At 37.8% G+C, this 17167-nt stretch overlaps 1 protein-coding gene across 2 annotated transcripts in view; it reads left to right on the top strand.

Annotated features, from left to right (window-relative positions):
• Positions 1-17167, top strand: part of mgab (MAX dimerization protein MGA b) — a 37399-nt gene that overhangs the window by 15384 nt on the left and 4848 nt on the right. Inside the window, exons 10-17 of one of the 2 annotated variants that reach the window (XM_016507312.1) lie at positions 543-750; positions 2665-2837; positions 4312-4455; positions 7637-7682; positions 8921-9399; positions 10277-10490; positions 10861-11220; positions 15509-16494. In XM_016507312.1, coding sequence (XP_016362798.1) covers positions 543-750; positions 2665-2837; positions 4312-4455; positions 7637-7682; positions 8921-9399; positions 10277-10490; positions 10861-11220; positions 15509-16494 — 2610 coding nt within the window. The remainder of the gene's footprint in view (positions 1-542; positions 751-2664; positions 2838-4311; positions 4456-7636; positions 7683-8920; positions 9400-10276; positions 10491-10860; positions 11221-15508; positions 16495-17167) is intronic. The other variant, XM_016507313.1, reaches the window with a different exon arrangement.

Below are 17167 nucleotides of genomic sequence, written 5' to 3' on the forward strand. Positions count from 1 at the left end.
TTGAAAAACGTTGGATTATGCAACAGACGTGCAACTCGTTGTCTCCATGCAGTTAATTAATAAAGCATCGTTATTGGCCCTTTTCATGCTATTACCGATATATGCAGATGGCTTTAAAATAATCAAAAATCGGCCGATACATCGGTGCATCCCTAACTACCAGTGCTTTCTGAGGTAGGTACAGAACAGTTACTAATAAGATTTTATATTTTATCTGTTTACTTGCATGTCATGTGACTTGTAACCAACTTTAGAGAACTGTGAACTTGTGAATGCGTCGTTAAATTATTGAAGAAATCTCGGGAAGTTCTTCAGCTGACTAAAATGTTTGGGAATCGCTGTGCTACTGTAAAGAAAGTTTGCAAAGTTGCTGAATGAGATAACAGGATTAATGCGTTTTTCCCCACTGGATTATCAAAAATAGGCATTAGCACAAGATTTAATATATAAATATTGTTCAGTTTTCTCATGCTGGGATAAAAACATTTTGTCCCCTTATTAAGAGTATGTATAAAAGTGTTAGAATGATGTGATCTGTACAGAAGGCGGTGAAGACGAAGCAGCAGGTCAGGGAAGGTGTGTGTGGTAAAGACTTCTGCCGGCTGGGCTGCGTCTGTGAAAGTCTGAACAGAGAAGCGCGAGGATCCACTCACTGCAGACGTGTGCAGTGCATGTTCAGCTGCGGCTGCTTCAAACACAAGATCCTCCTCGTGCGCTCCGAGCACAGCGCCGGGAGCCTGGTGGCCTTCCGTAAGTCTGCACCGGGTTTACTGTTGCGCTCAAGTGCCAGTCACTCTTAGTTTACTCATTCACATATTATTCATATTTAGATTCCGATTAGATTTTCAATTTTTATTTGGTAATTTTGTTGTTTTTATCTTTTTTTTCCTATATTGTTTTTATTCTTTATAGGTTTTAGTTTTCAGTACAGCATGTTTTGTACTAAAATAACTAAAACTTGAATGAATAAAAACTATTTCTGACCCTGGAGCACAAAACCAGTCATAAGGGTCAATTTTGTGAAATTGAGATTTATGCATCATCTGAAAGCTGAATAAATAAGCTTTCCATTGATATATGGTTTGTTAGGATAGGACAATATTTGGAAACTATTTGAAAATCTGGAATCTGAGGGTGCAAAAAAATCTAAATATTGAGAAAATCATCTTTAAAGTTGTTCAAATGAAGTTCTTAGCAATGCATATTACTAATCAAAAATTAAGTTTTGATATATTTACAGTAGGAGATTTACAAAATATCTTCATGGAAAATGATCTTTACTTAATATCCTAATGATTTTTGGCATAAAAGAAAAATGTATAATTTTGACCCATACAGTGTATTGTTGGCTATTGCTGCAAATATACCCCAGCGACTTAACACTGCTTTTGTGCTGCAGGGTCACATATAGACATATTTAAAAGAAATACTAAAACTAGGGCCGGGCGATATGGCACAAAAATAAAATCTAGATTTTTTTCAGAACGTTTGACCAATTCTGAATTTTTTACGATTTTTAACTAGTCGACTTGAAAATGTAACTACGACATGATTCCAGTAACTTCCTCTAGTTAAAGACAATTCTATTCCAAGTGCGGCACACATGAAGATATAAATGTTAAACAAATCACTTGTTAAATATCTTTGCAGAAAAGATGCATGAACTATAACTACATCTTGTACAAACTTGTCTTATACATATGTTCAGAAATAATGCGAGGAAAATGCATAAAAAAAATTCTCAGAAGTCAAGGTAATTCAAACTCATAATGACTGAAGGCATAACAGCAGTAGAGTATTATTAACTATAAATGTTCTGTAAAAACAACAGCAGCTTTCAGTCTGACACCGTGATGCAAACATGAAATATCAGACGTACAGTAATAGTTCTTCACAGGTTTTATTATTCGCTTGCACTGCTTTTCCATTGTGTTTTCTGTGTAAACATGGACTGTTTGACTGTTGCTCTCGCGTCTCTTGCATGAAGCAGCTTTCTAAAAACACTGCGCTCAAGTTAAGAGAAGTTCACTCCCATCTTGTTGCATGTGCTTGCTATTCCACTGCAGCGTCGCATCTTTATCAACACAAAAGCTCATTCTGTGTGAATGGTGTCTAGTGATATATATTCTACTCGCGGTCCTTCACTGAACGCGGTTGGATCGTTCTTTTCTCTTTACCGTTATCACCGGCATATTGTCAAAGTGTCTAAATCTAACGTTTGGTAATATTTCTATTCAAAATCGCAATTCCTCCATTTCTAAAAAATTAAATCGTGGCAAAGCTTTAAATTCGAATTAATCAATAAAATCGGAAAAATCGCCCAGCCCTAACTAAAACTTACCTAAAATAAAAATGAAAACAGAAAAGAATTCAAAATATTAATAGCTGAAATAAAATAAGTTTAACTTTATTTCAAGCGACAAATTTTTTTTTAATGGTTTCAGTTAAGTTATCTATAATAACACTTGCGTGTAAATGTTCTGTTCTGGATCTTGCGGTTTCTCGGGTCGCTCTGATTGAATCTGTGACACTGATGTCACTAACCGTATATTTACAGTAGCCCATATAGACGTCAGAAGTCAATAGTTTTCAGTGACAGATCTTGTGCCTGTAGGTCATGTGTTGTGTTGTGAGTGATGCTGCTGCTCTTGTGTGGTGTCACAGCCGTCGCTGGCCCCGGATCAGACGGCAGGCCGGAGCCAGCGCTCAGAATCAGCAGCCTGTGGAGGAGGAGAGCCGGAGAGAACGACCCCGAGCCGCTGTTCACTCCCAGAGCCAGCGGAGCGCCAAGACGAGCGCCGCGCCATCATGCTCCCGCGCCGCGGCCCTGTCCTCAGGTCAGCTGCTGTCTTATCAAGCCGTGCTGCTATTCTCTGCTAGGTTTTCAAATGCAACTTTTAGTTTTTATCATATTTAGTCAACTTGTGCTGTTTTAGTTTTAGTTGAGTTTGTCAACTAAATGTCTGAGCATTTTAGTCTATAGTTTTAGTCACATTTTTGTCTTGCTGTATAATGTTTAAAATGATAAAAATTATTATTGTGCTAAATTTTAACTCTTTCCTCGCCAGCGTTTTTGAAAAAAAGTTGCCAGCCACCGCCAGCATTTTTGCTGATTTTCACTAAAATTTCATAGCCCCCAGAATATTTTGTTGTATGAATATCTTTTATCAAAATAAAGAACAGACCCTCTACTTTTAAACAAACGTTTGATTTTAGCTTTAAGCATTCTTTTTTATCAACACTTGAATGTAGGTAGGTTTCATGAAAAAAGCAAAATTTTTAAGCAAAAAGCTGAGAAAATCACATTTGTATCAAATACTGCATCTTGATCATATTCAGTAATATTATCAAAGCAAAGATTCAGAAGATGGCTTCCATCAGCGCTCCCAAAGCTTGCACAGCTCTTTCTGGATCCACATTTCACTCGGGAACATTAGGCAGTTTTCATTTATATGCTGTTAGTGTTGATGATCGCATTATTTTTCATATGCATATGCTTACATATGAGATCGCTCGTTTCTGCGTCTTCCTGGTGCACCATATACATCTAACAGCGCACATTTATATATGTTATACGTTTAAACTAACATTGTGATTTGCTTAATTCTGGTAATTCTGATAAGCTGTTGGACACGGGCAGGGCCTATATTTGAGGCCCGTGCAGGGCTCTAATCATGTGACACTGAAGACTGGAGTTCTAGACTCATTCAGGAGATGCGTAACAGCGCCTCCTAGCGTATAACAGCGAGAACACAGAAACCAGGAAAATTCTGTGTTTGGCGGGGAAAGAGTTAATTGCAATGATTGTTTTCATTTGGGAAATTTATTTTTACATTTCATCAGAAGTCACTCTTTCAATAATAAGCACAAATCAATAGAATATTGACTCATACTAATCTAGTGTACAGATTTATAACAGGATATCAGTTAGAGGCTAAATAAACATTACAGACTTTAGATATACACTCTGTCTACGTTATGAAAACTAAAAACCTACTCTCAAATATTATAACGATAAAAATAATCCGGCCCTAACTAAAACTTCTTTTAGTCTCGTCTTTTTTCGTCAACAATATCACATGTTGATATAGTCTCAGTTTTTCATTTAATGACCTTATTATCGTCTCATCATCTCATTTTACGTTGTTGACAAACATTTTTCGTCATAGATTTCGTTAACGAAATTAACTGTAACTGTAAAATTAATTAACTCCGAGCTACGAATTGCTCGTGTGCACAGACACTTCCGACTATATTTTGATTGTTTGTTTATTTTAGTTTTCTGTGTCCTGTTGTTCGTCCTGATCACAGGTGCAGGAGACGGAGAAGGATCCGGTTTACTTGTACCTCGAGAGCATGATGACGTGTGCTCGTGTGCGAGAATACAACAGCAACCCTCCACCGCAGGTGCACTTACTGCCGGCTAAAAGAAGCGTAGCAGCACCTGATGAAGCGGTACTTTAAACACACATGCACACTAGGGCTGTCAGAAAACATCGAATTGGGAATATTCGTCGGATTTAAAATAAAAATCTACATTTGAATGCTAAAACGCTATCAGTGGACACGAGATGCGATGACGATGTAAGTGTCACTGCATTATAATGTGTTTTTAGTCTATGCAGCACTAGATGCGGCGCTGCTCGTTCAAAATACTGCGGAAAAACAGAACAACAATGCAGAGATGATGTTGTTTACGTCAAAACTGAAACCAAGCCATTCACACAGAACACATATTTATCACATTTTCTAGAGGGACATCTATCAGCGTTGCACTCGCGTCTCGCACAAGAGAAGCTGCATGTTTAGAAAGCCATGGAGAATTAATGTAAGTTCAACTTATAAAAACATATCTCGAGACTTTATGGCAGTTTTTTCCCATTCCACTGCATCTCATGTTTTTAAATGAAGAAAGTACTCTTTGTGATTGGTTTTCGGTCCTTTGTATTAAACTGTACGTACACACAGTGATGTGAAAATGTTAGGACACCCGATTGAATTCCATGGTTTTCTGTATCAGGAGATAACAAAAAATTATCTGGTCTTTGGAAAGTCTTCAAATTTGGAAATAAAGCCTCAGATGAACAATATCACATGATATATCACACCGTGCCATTATTTATTTAACAAAAATAAAGCCAAGATGGAAAAGCCATGTGTGACAAAGTTAGGACACCCTATGATTCAGTGACTGTGAGGTGCCTAGTGTTAAGCTATGTTTTATTGATTATATGCTTCATTGAAAAGAGCAAGTGCAGTTCTGGACATTGCAAATGACAAAGCAACCATGTTTAAACAACCTGTTAACCTCGAACTGACATCTTCAGGACATTATTGTGTGAACTTGAGAGATGACAGTCATCTAGGTGAAAAGGAGACAAATGAGAGCAAAACAAAATGAAAATGAAATTCTTGCTGTGACCGAAAACATGACAACAAAAGAAAAGGAGAGAGTCCTGCTGAAACTACACAGACAAGTAAGTAAACCAGTATGAGTGCTTGGATAGCTAAGCAAATCACAACACTACATGCAATGAGAAAAGCATTCACAGAAGCCGAATGGTCGGAGAGAATCAGAAGAAGTGAAAGATGAAGGGCAGAAGTGCATCTCCACACTAAAAGAAACAACTGCTGGAGTTGTACCTAAGGCTTTATAGAAACAAACACTCAAGACCTTCCCAAAGACTCGCCTACATGTAGTTCAGAGTCTCTAAAAATGATCATGGCAGTCATATGTCAGAATAAATGGCAGCTAAACTCCAAGGACATTAAAGCAGCCTTTTTACAAGGTAAAGAGTTAACCAGAGACATTTACATTCTCTGGAGGATGAAATACACATACAGCAAGGAACATACATAACAAATCTGCAACCCATTCCAGTGGAGTCCACCAGAGCAACACAGCGTGAAGCTTCACTGACAGACGTTGAGATGGACACGCTAAAATAAAAGATTGCACAAATATTGTGTGTAGACCTGACATAATGTGTGACATATCCATCTTGGCATCTAACACAACGCATGCTACTGTTCAGACCCTGCATTGTGCAAATAAACTAATCATGGTCTCATCTGTTCAAAGGTCATTGTTCTAGAAGACTTATGGTTTGTTCAGATGCAACTTTGCAAACCTAAACCGTGCTGCCATGCTTTTTTTAGATCGAAGCGGCTTCCCACCATGCCATCCTTGTCCCATATTTTTCTAACTGTACTGTCATGAACTTTATCATTTAACATGTTAACTGAGGTCTGTGGAGTTCTTGGGTTGTCTGCCATTCTTCTGAGCGGTACATGGTCTGATGTTGGGGTGAATCCTGGGAGGATTGGGGTCTGTTTTGAATGTCTTCCACTTGTGAATAATCTTCCTCACTGTGGAATGATGGACTTCACATGATTTGGAAATGTCCGTATTACTCTTCCCTGACTGGTGGCAGCAACAATTGCTTCTCTAAGATCATTGCTGATGTTTTACCTCCTTGGCATTGTGTTAACACACACCTGATGGCTCCAGACCAGCACACTTCTACTTTTATAGAGCTTGCTGATGCTCAGTTAATCAAAGGCCTGACTGCTAATTACCCTCTTAATTCTTATCTTAACAGAAAGGGTGTCCTAACTTTGTCACACATGGCTTTTCCATTTTGGCTTTTTTTCTGTTAAATAAACAATGACACGGTGTGATATGTCATGTGTTGTTCATCTGAGGTTTTATTTTCCAAATTTTAAGACCTGGAAATAACCTTTTTTTTTTTTTTTATTATGTCCTGATAAGGAAAACCATGGAATTCAGTAGAGTGTCCTAACTTTTTCACATGACTGTACATGATGCTGTTTTGTTTCTAATTGTTTAAGCAACTTAATTATACAGGTGCATCTCAATAAATTAGAATGTCGTGGAAACGAATTTATTGAGATGCACCTGTATATACAGTATATATATGGTTTATAAACATTACTTTAAACATTATGCACTTTTTCCAAAGATAGTCGTGTTATTTTATTGCTTTAATAAACGTGCATTAGTAATATTTTGTTCGATGCACCCTCAGGAGAGAAGCCAAAAGCTTTTTTCCCCCCAACTGAAATTATGCATTTTAAATTACAATATAATTCAATTATTGATAATATTTCAATACAAAATTCGAATTTAGTTTCTCAGCCATTCTGACAGCACTAATATACACTCAAACACGCGCACACACACACACACACACACACACACACACACTCACACACACAGGTTTGTTTTTGTGAAAAGTGGGGACATCCCATAGGCGTAATGGTTTTTATAATGTACAGACCGTATATTCTATTGCCCTACACCAACCCTACCCCTAAACCTACCCCTTACAGGAAACTTTGTGCTATTTCAGATTTTCAATACACTCCATTCTGTGTGATTTATAAGCGTTTTGAAAAGTGGGGACATGGGGTAATGTCCTGAAAAGTCACCTTCTCCTTGTAATACCTATGTCATACCTTTGTCATACCCTTGTCATTATACAAATTTATGTCCTCATTTGTCACAGAAACGCGCACACACAGACACAGACACACACTCTCACACACAGGAGAGTGTTTCTGTTGATTTTCATCTTTATCTTGTCTTTGTCTTGTTCTCTGGTGCTGACTGAAGATCAGTGCCGTGTCTCAGCTGGGTCTCGCTGCGTGTCAGAATCCAGGTCAGTAGGAGAAACTCTTTCATACTTTTACTTAGATGTGTGTGAATAAACTCAGCTTTACTTCTATAGTGCTTTATACAAAACCGGTTGTTTCAAAGCAGTTCAACAGAACTAAACAGGAAAATAGCAGAATAAATAATGCAAAATTAAGACCTAAAAAGGTCTTAAAGGGGTCCTATTATGCTCTTTTACAAAGTCTTGATTTTGTTTTGGGGGTGTACTAGAACATGCTCTCATGCTTGGTGGTTCGAGTCCAAACGAGCCGTTCGTTGTAGTTCTTGAAAGGGGAATTTGTTTTTAAACGAAATATCTCCCTTTGGAGTGGACTTTGAGATTTGTAACTTTCTAGATCTTTTTTATGCCCAAACATACACACTACACACTGACTAAAATTTAAAAAGTAAAAAAGCATAATAGGACCCCTTTAAATTAGAGCATAAAGTCATGTATTTATAAAGTCATGGCATTAAATGTTGCATGCGCTGCAAAAAATAAATCTCTTCCTCAGTATTTCTGTCTTGTTTTCCAGTACAAATATCTAAACATCCTTAAATCAAGAAGCGTTTACTGGAAATGCAAAATGAACAAAACCTGCAGAAACGCTGTATTCTAAAATAACCCTTTCAAAGTTAATTCTGTAGAATATAATGCTCCATTATTTTACACAAATGTTCAGATTTATCATAGCGTAGTCTAATGAAAATGAATGATTATTAATGCTATTTGTTTGCGTTCTTTTTTTTTTTGTGACTGTGCCAGACGTTACTTCATGCAAAGAACATAAGTTACATAATCACATGCCAAGTTTTGTAATTTGTTTAGCCAGTATTATCAATTAAACTCAAGACCTGGATTTCGTTTTGGAAACCGTTTTGGTGGAAAACAGTAGTATTCAGGTGCAGAAATTCAATAAACTGTAAATCAAAAACAGATTAATCCTTAAAAATAAAGTTACAAAAGTTATTAGTCAAGAGCAGTGAGTGATTTTGTCTTTTGTTGTTAACATTAACAATGATCAATAATTAATTAACATTGTTAACATTAACATTTGGTGCATTTGGTATGAAAGTGACAGCAGCTTTTAATATACCTGCTGTCACATCAATGGAGAGCTTATTTATTCAGCTTCCAGATGATGTAGAAATCTCGATTTAAAAAAACTGACCCTCATGACTGATTCTGTGCTCCAGGGTCACATGTACAGTTGTTCATGTTTTGTTCCTCCTGTGTGTTTACAGGCGAGAGCTGTGAGGCGGGAGAGCCGGAGCCCACTAAAGTGCTGGAAATCATCTCGGGGTGTAACTGGGAAACCCATCGGTCCCTGGTGCTCAAGGAACTCTTCCGCTGCATCGACATGAACCACCTCGCTTCGGTTTTCTACATCGACATCTACAAAGTGGAGCTACTCTCCAAAGATCTGAAGAAAGACGAGAGCGGATCCACGTTGATTTACAAGGTCTGCGTGTCCCTCGGCAAGACGCCAGAAAAGACTCGTGAGCCGAGGAAGAGTGTGAAGAAACGAGACGATGCGTCACATCTGAGGAGCTCTTCCTCTCAGAAAGTCAACAGACTGAATGTTAAAGAGAACCTGCACATCATACAGACAAACGCACCTGATGAGAAACAGGCGAAGCACTTTCCTCTTCTCTCTCGTGTCGTTCCCGCTGGTCTTCTGAAGGCTGACAAGAAGACGCTAGTGCGCTCTGGACCGATAAAGGTAAAGAAACAGCTTTTCAACTACATTGTTTCTGTCTTACAGTCATTCGTATTATCACAGAAATACTGGGATGAAAGTTTATAGTTCGCATATAAAGATTGATGTCTATGGAAGCAATCAAAATAGAGCAAATCCCCTTTTAAAAGTAACTGGCAAAAGAAAATGTATTGTGCTATTTTTATTTTATTTTATATAAAATAAATATTTTTAAAAAATAGTTAAAAATACAAAATTGCTATAAAATTAAAGCCATATGTCTACATAAGTTGAGTTCCAAATTTGAAAAATGAGGATCATATGCAATTTTGTTTAGGCGTTATACCAAAAACAGCCACCGGGTGCCACCCAAATTACGTCTATCACAAAATAACCACCAAATATGGAATCTTGAGACTCGGACCTTTCCAATGATATATAGTTTGTCATGATTATATTAGGATTTAAATAACATTTGTCGATTGCATCACCACTAGGTGGCGAAAAGTGACTGTTAAAAAATGTATTCTTCATTGAATCGTTCATTCAAGAGATTTGTTCAAAAACGCCAGTAATGAAAAACAAGTGAAGTATTTATGAGTCATTGAATCATTCATTTAAATCACTTTTTCATAAGTTTCATATTAAAAATTGGTGTATTAAATATATTTTAAATACTATATATATTAAAATGTTTAATAATTCATTCAGATTAATTAAACTCTTTTAAATAGACCGCAACAATAATGTTTTGTCACACATTATTTTTAGTTCAGAATCGTGGGAGAATCGTGATCTAAAAAAAATCGTGATTCTCAATTTATCCAGAATCGTTTAGCTCTACTGTGAATAGTGTTTGATCTCAGATTGTTGAGCATAAACCTCTCTCCCTTGATTTCAGGTCAATGGAAAAACGTACGCTCAGGCTAAATTGATCCTGGGCCGGATGGGAGCGCTGCATCCAGCCAATCGTCTGGCAGCGTACGTCACTGGCAGAATAAAACCACTGCCTCAAAACACGACCCGATCGCTTTCCAAAACACTTCAGGTCAGGACGCTCAGAGAGACGAGGGGTGCAATCTCTGCTCCAGCGACCGATCCTTCAAAACACACAGGTACCATCTGTCAGAACAAGAGACGCTGAACCCTAGTGTAGGCATAGCGATTAAAATTTCTTATTTAATTAATTACATGATGTGCCGTGAATCACTGTCTTATTTAGTGAGTCATTCAGTCATTCATTCAGCTGATTCGTTTAAATGACGGTTTCTTTCAGAAACAAAGCAAGTGACTTTATACAAATGAGTCACTGAATCATTAACTCACTCGATTCGTTCAAAGATGTGGATTCATTCAGAAACTAAAAAATAGAAATAACTGACTTAAAACCATTTTAGCTGCTGAAAATACTAGTGTTCTAATCATTTTGGCCACCACTGTACTGTATATATCATCTGTAAAATACTTTTACTTTGTCTTGTTTAGTGAGCCAAGCTCATTCATTCAAAATGCCCATTACCCGATCTCCGGTGATGCCCTGGGCTCCTAATGGCATCAGATGTATTCCTGCAGCTTTGAACCCCACATCATCACGTAACCCTGGGCGTGGCTCAAACACTGTAGCCCCGCCCCTCTCCAGCGCCCCAGTCATGGTAGCCCCGCCCCTCTCCGGCGCTGAGACTGTTCTCCCGGCTTCTGCTCTTCCGCCGGGGCAGCAGGTGGTTCTGCAGCCGGTCGCAGGTATGACGGGGGTGAACATGTGCCAGTTTAACGGCCAGATGATCCAGCTGGTGCCCATCCCTGCAGCGTTACCTGTGCAGGTGCAGACCGGCGCTGGTGGAACAGGTTAGTGACAGTGCTGCTGTATCCTCAAGAATCTCCAATAGCACTTCTAGAGCCTTATCAAATTTTTTATTTTTTTCCTGAATTCTGTGTTTTCCATTTTAATTTTTCAGTCTTAATGGTTTTATTAAATTTTATTAATCTAAAAGGATGATTAATCAATTGAATTCATGAAACGTATACAACTGAATAGTTTATTAAAGTTTTAACAATAATAGTGCCCTGTGAAATGTTTCATTAAAAAAAAAAAAAAAGTAATCAAATGAAATGAAACGTTTTAAAATAGCAAAAATTTCTTCTTTTTTTTTTTACAAAAACAAAAAATATATGTTCCTTAAAATAATGTTATAATAAGTTGTATTATTATTGTATCCGTTGGCGTTCTTATTATTCTTCTTCCGCTCTGGAAGTCTATGGCTTCCCATAGAACCGCTTGCGGAAAAGTTATGAAATTTGGCGCACTGATAGAGGACAGTCACAACATTAACCACAGCAAGTTTGGAGTCTCTAACTCGAACCCTCTAGCGCCACCACTTGTCCAAAGTTTCACTCATGTTTATGATAATAACTTTTGAACCATAAGGTCTAGAAGGAAATTTATTGTTTTCCTCTGAATCCTTGGCTCATGCCGAGTCGAATGGACACCAAAATTTAAAAATCGTAAGGTTTCATTTTTTTTACTATTTTTAATAGTTCGAAAAAAACTGCTTTTTCAAACTCGTCCTAGACTGTTTGTCTGATTTTCACCAAAATTGGCTCAGATCATGCTGGCAAAAAGTTGTGGAAATAAATAGGGCTGCCCCCTAATAGTTGACTAACTGTTAGTCGACGAGAAGAGGCTTGGTCAACCAATATTTTATTAGTCGCAGAAAAAATAAATCCACAGGAAGAGGCAAAGTCACGCAGTCCGTGACGGACAGATTATTAACAGCTGGTCTGTGTGGTAATACAGTACATCAAACGCTCGCCTATCATAATCAACCTCAAATATGGCTTATCATCTGAAATATGTATGTAGTAGCTACTTTACCTGGCCGCTAAATCTAATGTTAACCTAGAAAAATGTGCGCTATTCGAGTGTCTGAGGCGCCGGTGCGCTCACTTGCTCATACTTTGGTCATACAGATAAAAGTAATACATCTTTTGAATCTGTAAAGACTACGTTTATTTGTGTACACTCAGAATAACAATGAAACGTGTGTGCGCATTCTGCCGTCTCTGTCTCTGTGAACTTGAGCGCGAAACTCCAAAACTCTGTGTATACTTGCCTTGCATGAGAAATATATCTATAGAGAGTGAAATGTCTACTTTTAAATGAACAAATTTAAATGGAAAACAAATATTCTCCAATTATGTAATCCATATGAAACTGCATACAGGTGCATCCACTACCACTTATTAGGCTATAGGCAATTAAAGGCTCATTAATATGATATATATATATATATATATATATATATATATATATATGTTTTATAAATATATATCCTGAATTCTGTGTTTTCCATTTTAATTTTTCAGTCTTAATGGTTTTATTAAATTTTATTAATCTAAAAGGATGATTAATCAATTGAATTCATGAAACGTATACAACTGAATAGTTTATTAAAGTTTTAACAATAATAGTGCCCTGTGAAATGTTTCATTAAAAAAAAAAAAAAAGTAATCAAATGAAATGAAACGTTTTAAAATAGCAAAAATTTCTTCTTTTTTTTTTTACAAAAACAAAAAATATATGTTCCTTAAAATAATGTTATAATAAGTTGTATTATTATTGTATCCGTTGGCGTTCTTATTATTCTTCTTCCGCTCTGGAAGTCTATGGCTTCCCATAGAACCGCTTGCGGAAAAGTTATGAAATTTGGCGCACTGATAGAGGACAGTCACAACATTAACCACAGCAAGTTTGGAGTCTCTAACTCGAACCCTCTAGCGCCACCACTTGTCCAAAGTTTCACTCATGTTTATGATAATAACTTTTGAACCATAAGGTCTAGAAGGAAATTTATTGTTTTCCTCTGAATCCTTGGCTCATGCCGAGTCGAATGGACACCAAAATTTAAAAATCGTAAGGTTTCATTTTTTTTACTATTTTTAATAGTTCGAAAAAAACTGCTTTTTCAAACTCGTCCTAGACTGTTTGTCTGATTTTCACCAAAATTGGCTCAGATCATGCTGGCAAAAAGTTGTGGAAATAAATAGGGCTGCCCCCTAATAGTTGACTAACTGTTAGTCGACGAGAAGAGGCTTGGTCAACCAATATTTTATTAGTCGCAGAAAAAATAAATCCACAGGAAGAGGCAAAGTCACGCAGTCCGTGACGGACAGATTATTAACAGCTGGTCTGTGTGGTAATACAGTACATCAAACGCTCGCCTATCATAATCAACCTCAAATATGGCTTATCATCTGAAATATGTATGTAGTAGCTACTTTACCTGGCCGCTAAATCTAATGTTAACCTAGAAAAATGTGCGCTATTCGAGTGTCTGAGGCGCCGGTGCGCTCACTTGCTCATACTTTGGTCATACAGATAAAAGTAATACATCTTTTGAATCTGTAAAGACTCTACGTTTATTTGTGTGCGCTCAGAATAACAACGAAATGTTGCGCTTTTGTAAAATAATGAAAGCAAACAGTGTGCGCATTCTGCCGTCTCTGTCTCTGTGAACTTGAGCGCGAAACTCCAAAACTCTGTGTATACTTGCCTTGCATGAGAAATATATCTATAGAGAGTGAAATGTCTACTTTTAAATGAACAAATTTAAATGGAAAACAAATATTCTCCAATTATGTAATCCATATGAAACTGCATACAGGTGCATCCACTACCACTTATTAGGCTATAGGCAATTAAAGGCTCATTAATATGATATATATATATATATATATATATATATATATATATATATGGTTTATTAATATACATGCGACTAATAGTCGACTAATGCTCAAAAGAAACGACTAGTCGATCAGAAAAATCTTTAGTCGAGGGCAGCCCTAGAAATAAAGTTGATTAGTCAAACTGTTCTCGAATGACGCATGAACGAATTCGACGAAGAGCACGGAAATGTGAGGCTGTATCTCCGCAACGGTTTGGCGTATTGAGACCAAGCTTGGTGTGTGTTATAACAAGCATGACCTGAGGCTACCTGCACAGTTTCGTCGCAGCGCCACCTAGTGGTCAGGAGATATGAAAAATGGCTATTTTAGCTTATAACTTCTGAATGGTTTGGCCAAAAATCACAAAACCTGGTCTCTTTAGATTCGGTGGAGCATGCCGAGTCGAACCATACCCAATTTTCCCATGTCAGCCATTTTGAATTTTATCATAAAATGCTATATTTTACAAGCGCATTGGCGTATCCTTACGAAACTCGGTACGTGTCTTTGGCACCATGCCCTGATGGTACTTAAAAAGTTTGGGGGCAGCGCCACCTTGTGGCCAAAACGTATAAAGGAATTTCGAAAAATGCTAATAACTTTTGATTGCATTAGCCTTTTGTAATGGAACTCAAAATATTTCTTGGGTCATGCCGACAACATAGATACCAATTATGCCATAGTCGGCCAAACTTCCTGTCCGCCAATCTCCTCCTAGACCGTTTGTCTGATTTTCACCAAATTTGAGTCAGATCATCTTCAGACAGTTATGGATTTCGTGTTGATAGACCGAACTGCTTTTGTATAGCACCGCAACAAAGTTAAGGCATGATGCCAAACTGCATCTGAGGCTGTATCTCTGCAAAGCTTTGACATACTGACACCAACCTCTGTGTGTGCCATTATCACCTCACACAGAACACACCACATCAATTTGATAACAGCGCCACCTATTGGTAAAAAGTGATAAGCCAATAAATCATATTAGCAGTGGTTGTGTTTCTGATTTTTCAGTTATTTTGTCTAAAATCAACTTAAAATGGTTTTAATTACTCATTGCTACAGTTGGTCTGATGCTCCATATTTGCTATTCTATTATTATTATCTACTGCACAATATTAATATACCTGTTATAATTTCTTCAAGTTAAATGGAACTTTTATTTTTTATCGTTTCTGCCAATAGTTTTCTGAAATGAAATGGTAAAATCCTGGTGACTTACCACCATTTCATTCATTTTACAAGCCCTAGTTTTGATTTATTCATCCAAATATTGCCAAGTTCTGTAACAAGCCGCATTATACAGTAAATTCGACCGGATTTTGCTGTTTTGTCTGTGTTTTCTGCATCATGAAAATCATACGGCCGTACACATCAAATGAATCATTCTCACCTGGTTTCTCTACAGGAGGTGCTCAACAGGAGCCACAATCAGCTCAGATGCCCACATCATCTTCACAGAAGGCTTCATCTAAACCCCCTCCATTCATCGTACCCAGAATCCACGCAGTGCAAGGAAACACCAGCTTTAGCTTTGGAACTGTTGCAGCTGCGGGTCTACAGGGCGGTTTACTTGCTAAAGCTGGCATGTTTTCCTTCAGAATATGCCCACCTTCTGCTGAGAGCAAGACTGTGGGTCTCGACCAGACAGGAAAAGCTCCTGAGTCAACAGGAACTGCTTCCACATTGTTACTTCCTGGAGGATATAGGTTAATAAAACTGCCCATGTTTGTCAGTCCCAGCGTGAGCAGCCCGACCGCTTCTGTACCCGCCGTATGCACCGAGAAATCAACCGAAGACCCGAGCGCACACCAGTCCTCAGTCTCTATTAAAACAGAACCAGGTGAAGAGCGCAGTGGCCTGCTCTCAGAAGACGGTGCTCCAGTTATCATTAAAGTAGAGTCTTACAGCGGCAACTCTTCATCCAAACATCCATGCGCTGAGCCAGAGGAACGATCGCTGCACATTAAGATCGAGGATGATACGGACCAGTCCCCACAGAACAGCAAAGACTCGCCATACCGCGCCAAAATAGAGGAGCCAGACCACGAGACGATCGCAGGCGTCAGTCATCATCTGAACACCTCTGAAAGCAGGGATCGTGGTGTGAAAGACACAGACAGATCCTCCTCTAATACTGAAGTCCAGCAGCATCTGAGAAGCCGAGAGGAGAGGAAGGACACAGCCATTGGTGCTGGTTTATTGTGCTCTGTATTTGAGGGTCGCACCTCACAGAGTTTCACTAAAACACACAAACCCGGAGCTGAGGAGATCCAGAACCGGAGGAGAAAACGACAGGCTCCGGACGATCCACGAGTGGATTCTGCTGCTGAACTCAATCAATCCAGCAGCGCGTTCATGTACTCCAGTGACGGATGGACCACAGAAGACAGTGTAAGTCAGCTAAAAACACTGGTTTCTTGATTGCAAGCGATTCACATTTTTCTTAAATTACGAGAATCGATCAGTGCTGTTTTTAGTTGATGTGTGAACATAACCTCTAACCCAGTCATCTCAACAAGCTTTGTTACTTTTGAAACAAAGTCTTAGCGTTCAAATTCTGTCAGTTCTATAATGAAATTCAATCAATAAACATGAATGAACGTCAGAAGGTGTTGATAGAAACAGAACTAACTAAAATCTGTGATTCAGCTGCAGAAAGACACCAGTAAAAAAGATAGAAAAAATAACTCTTGAGAGAAGCATTATGATAAACATGTACTATACTATATTACATATTCATTATATTTTACTTAACCTGTGCTTCAGTATTTAATGTACACTACCGGTCAAAAGTTTGGGATCAGAATGATTTTGAATGTTTTTACAGGAGTTTCTTCTGCTCATCAAGGCTGCATTTATTTGATCAACAATACAGGAAAAATGTAATGTTGTGAAATATTATTATGATGTAAAATAAAGTTTTTCTATTTTAATATACATTAAACTGTAATTTATTTCTGTGATGCGCAGCTGTATTTTCAGCATCATTACTCCAGTCTTCAGTGTCACATGATCTTCAGAAATCATTCTAATATGCTGATTTATTATCAGTTGCGCTGCTTCA

This window comes from Sinocyclocheilus anshuiensis, unplaced genomic scaffold, assembly GCF_001515605.1.
Source record: "Sinocyclocheilus anshuiensis isolate Anshui unplaced genomic scaffold, SAMN03320099.WGS_v1.1 scaffold1115, whole genome shotgun sequence".
In the NCBI taxonomy this organism is placed as follows: domain Eukaryota; kingdom Metazoa; phylum Chordata; class Actinopteri; order Cypriniformes; family Cyprinidae; genus Sinocyclocheilus; species Sinocyclocheilus anshuiensis.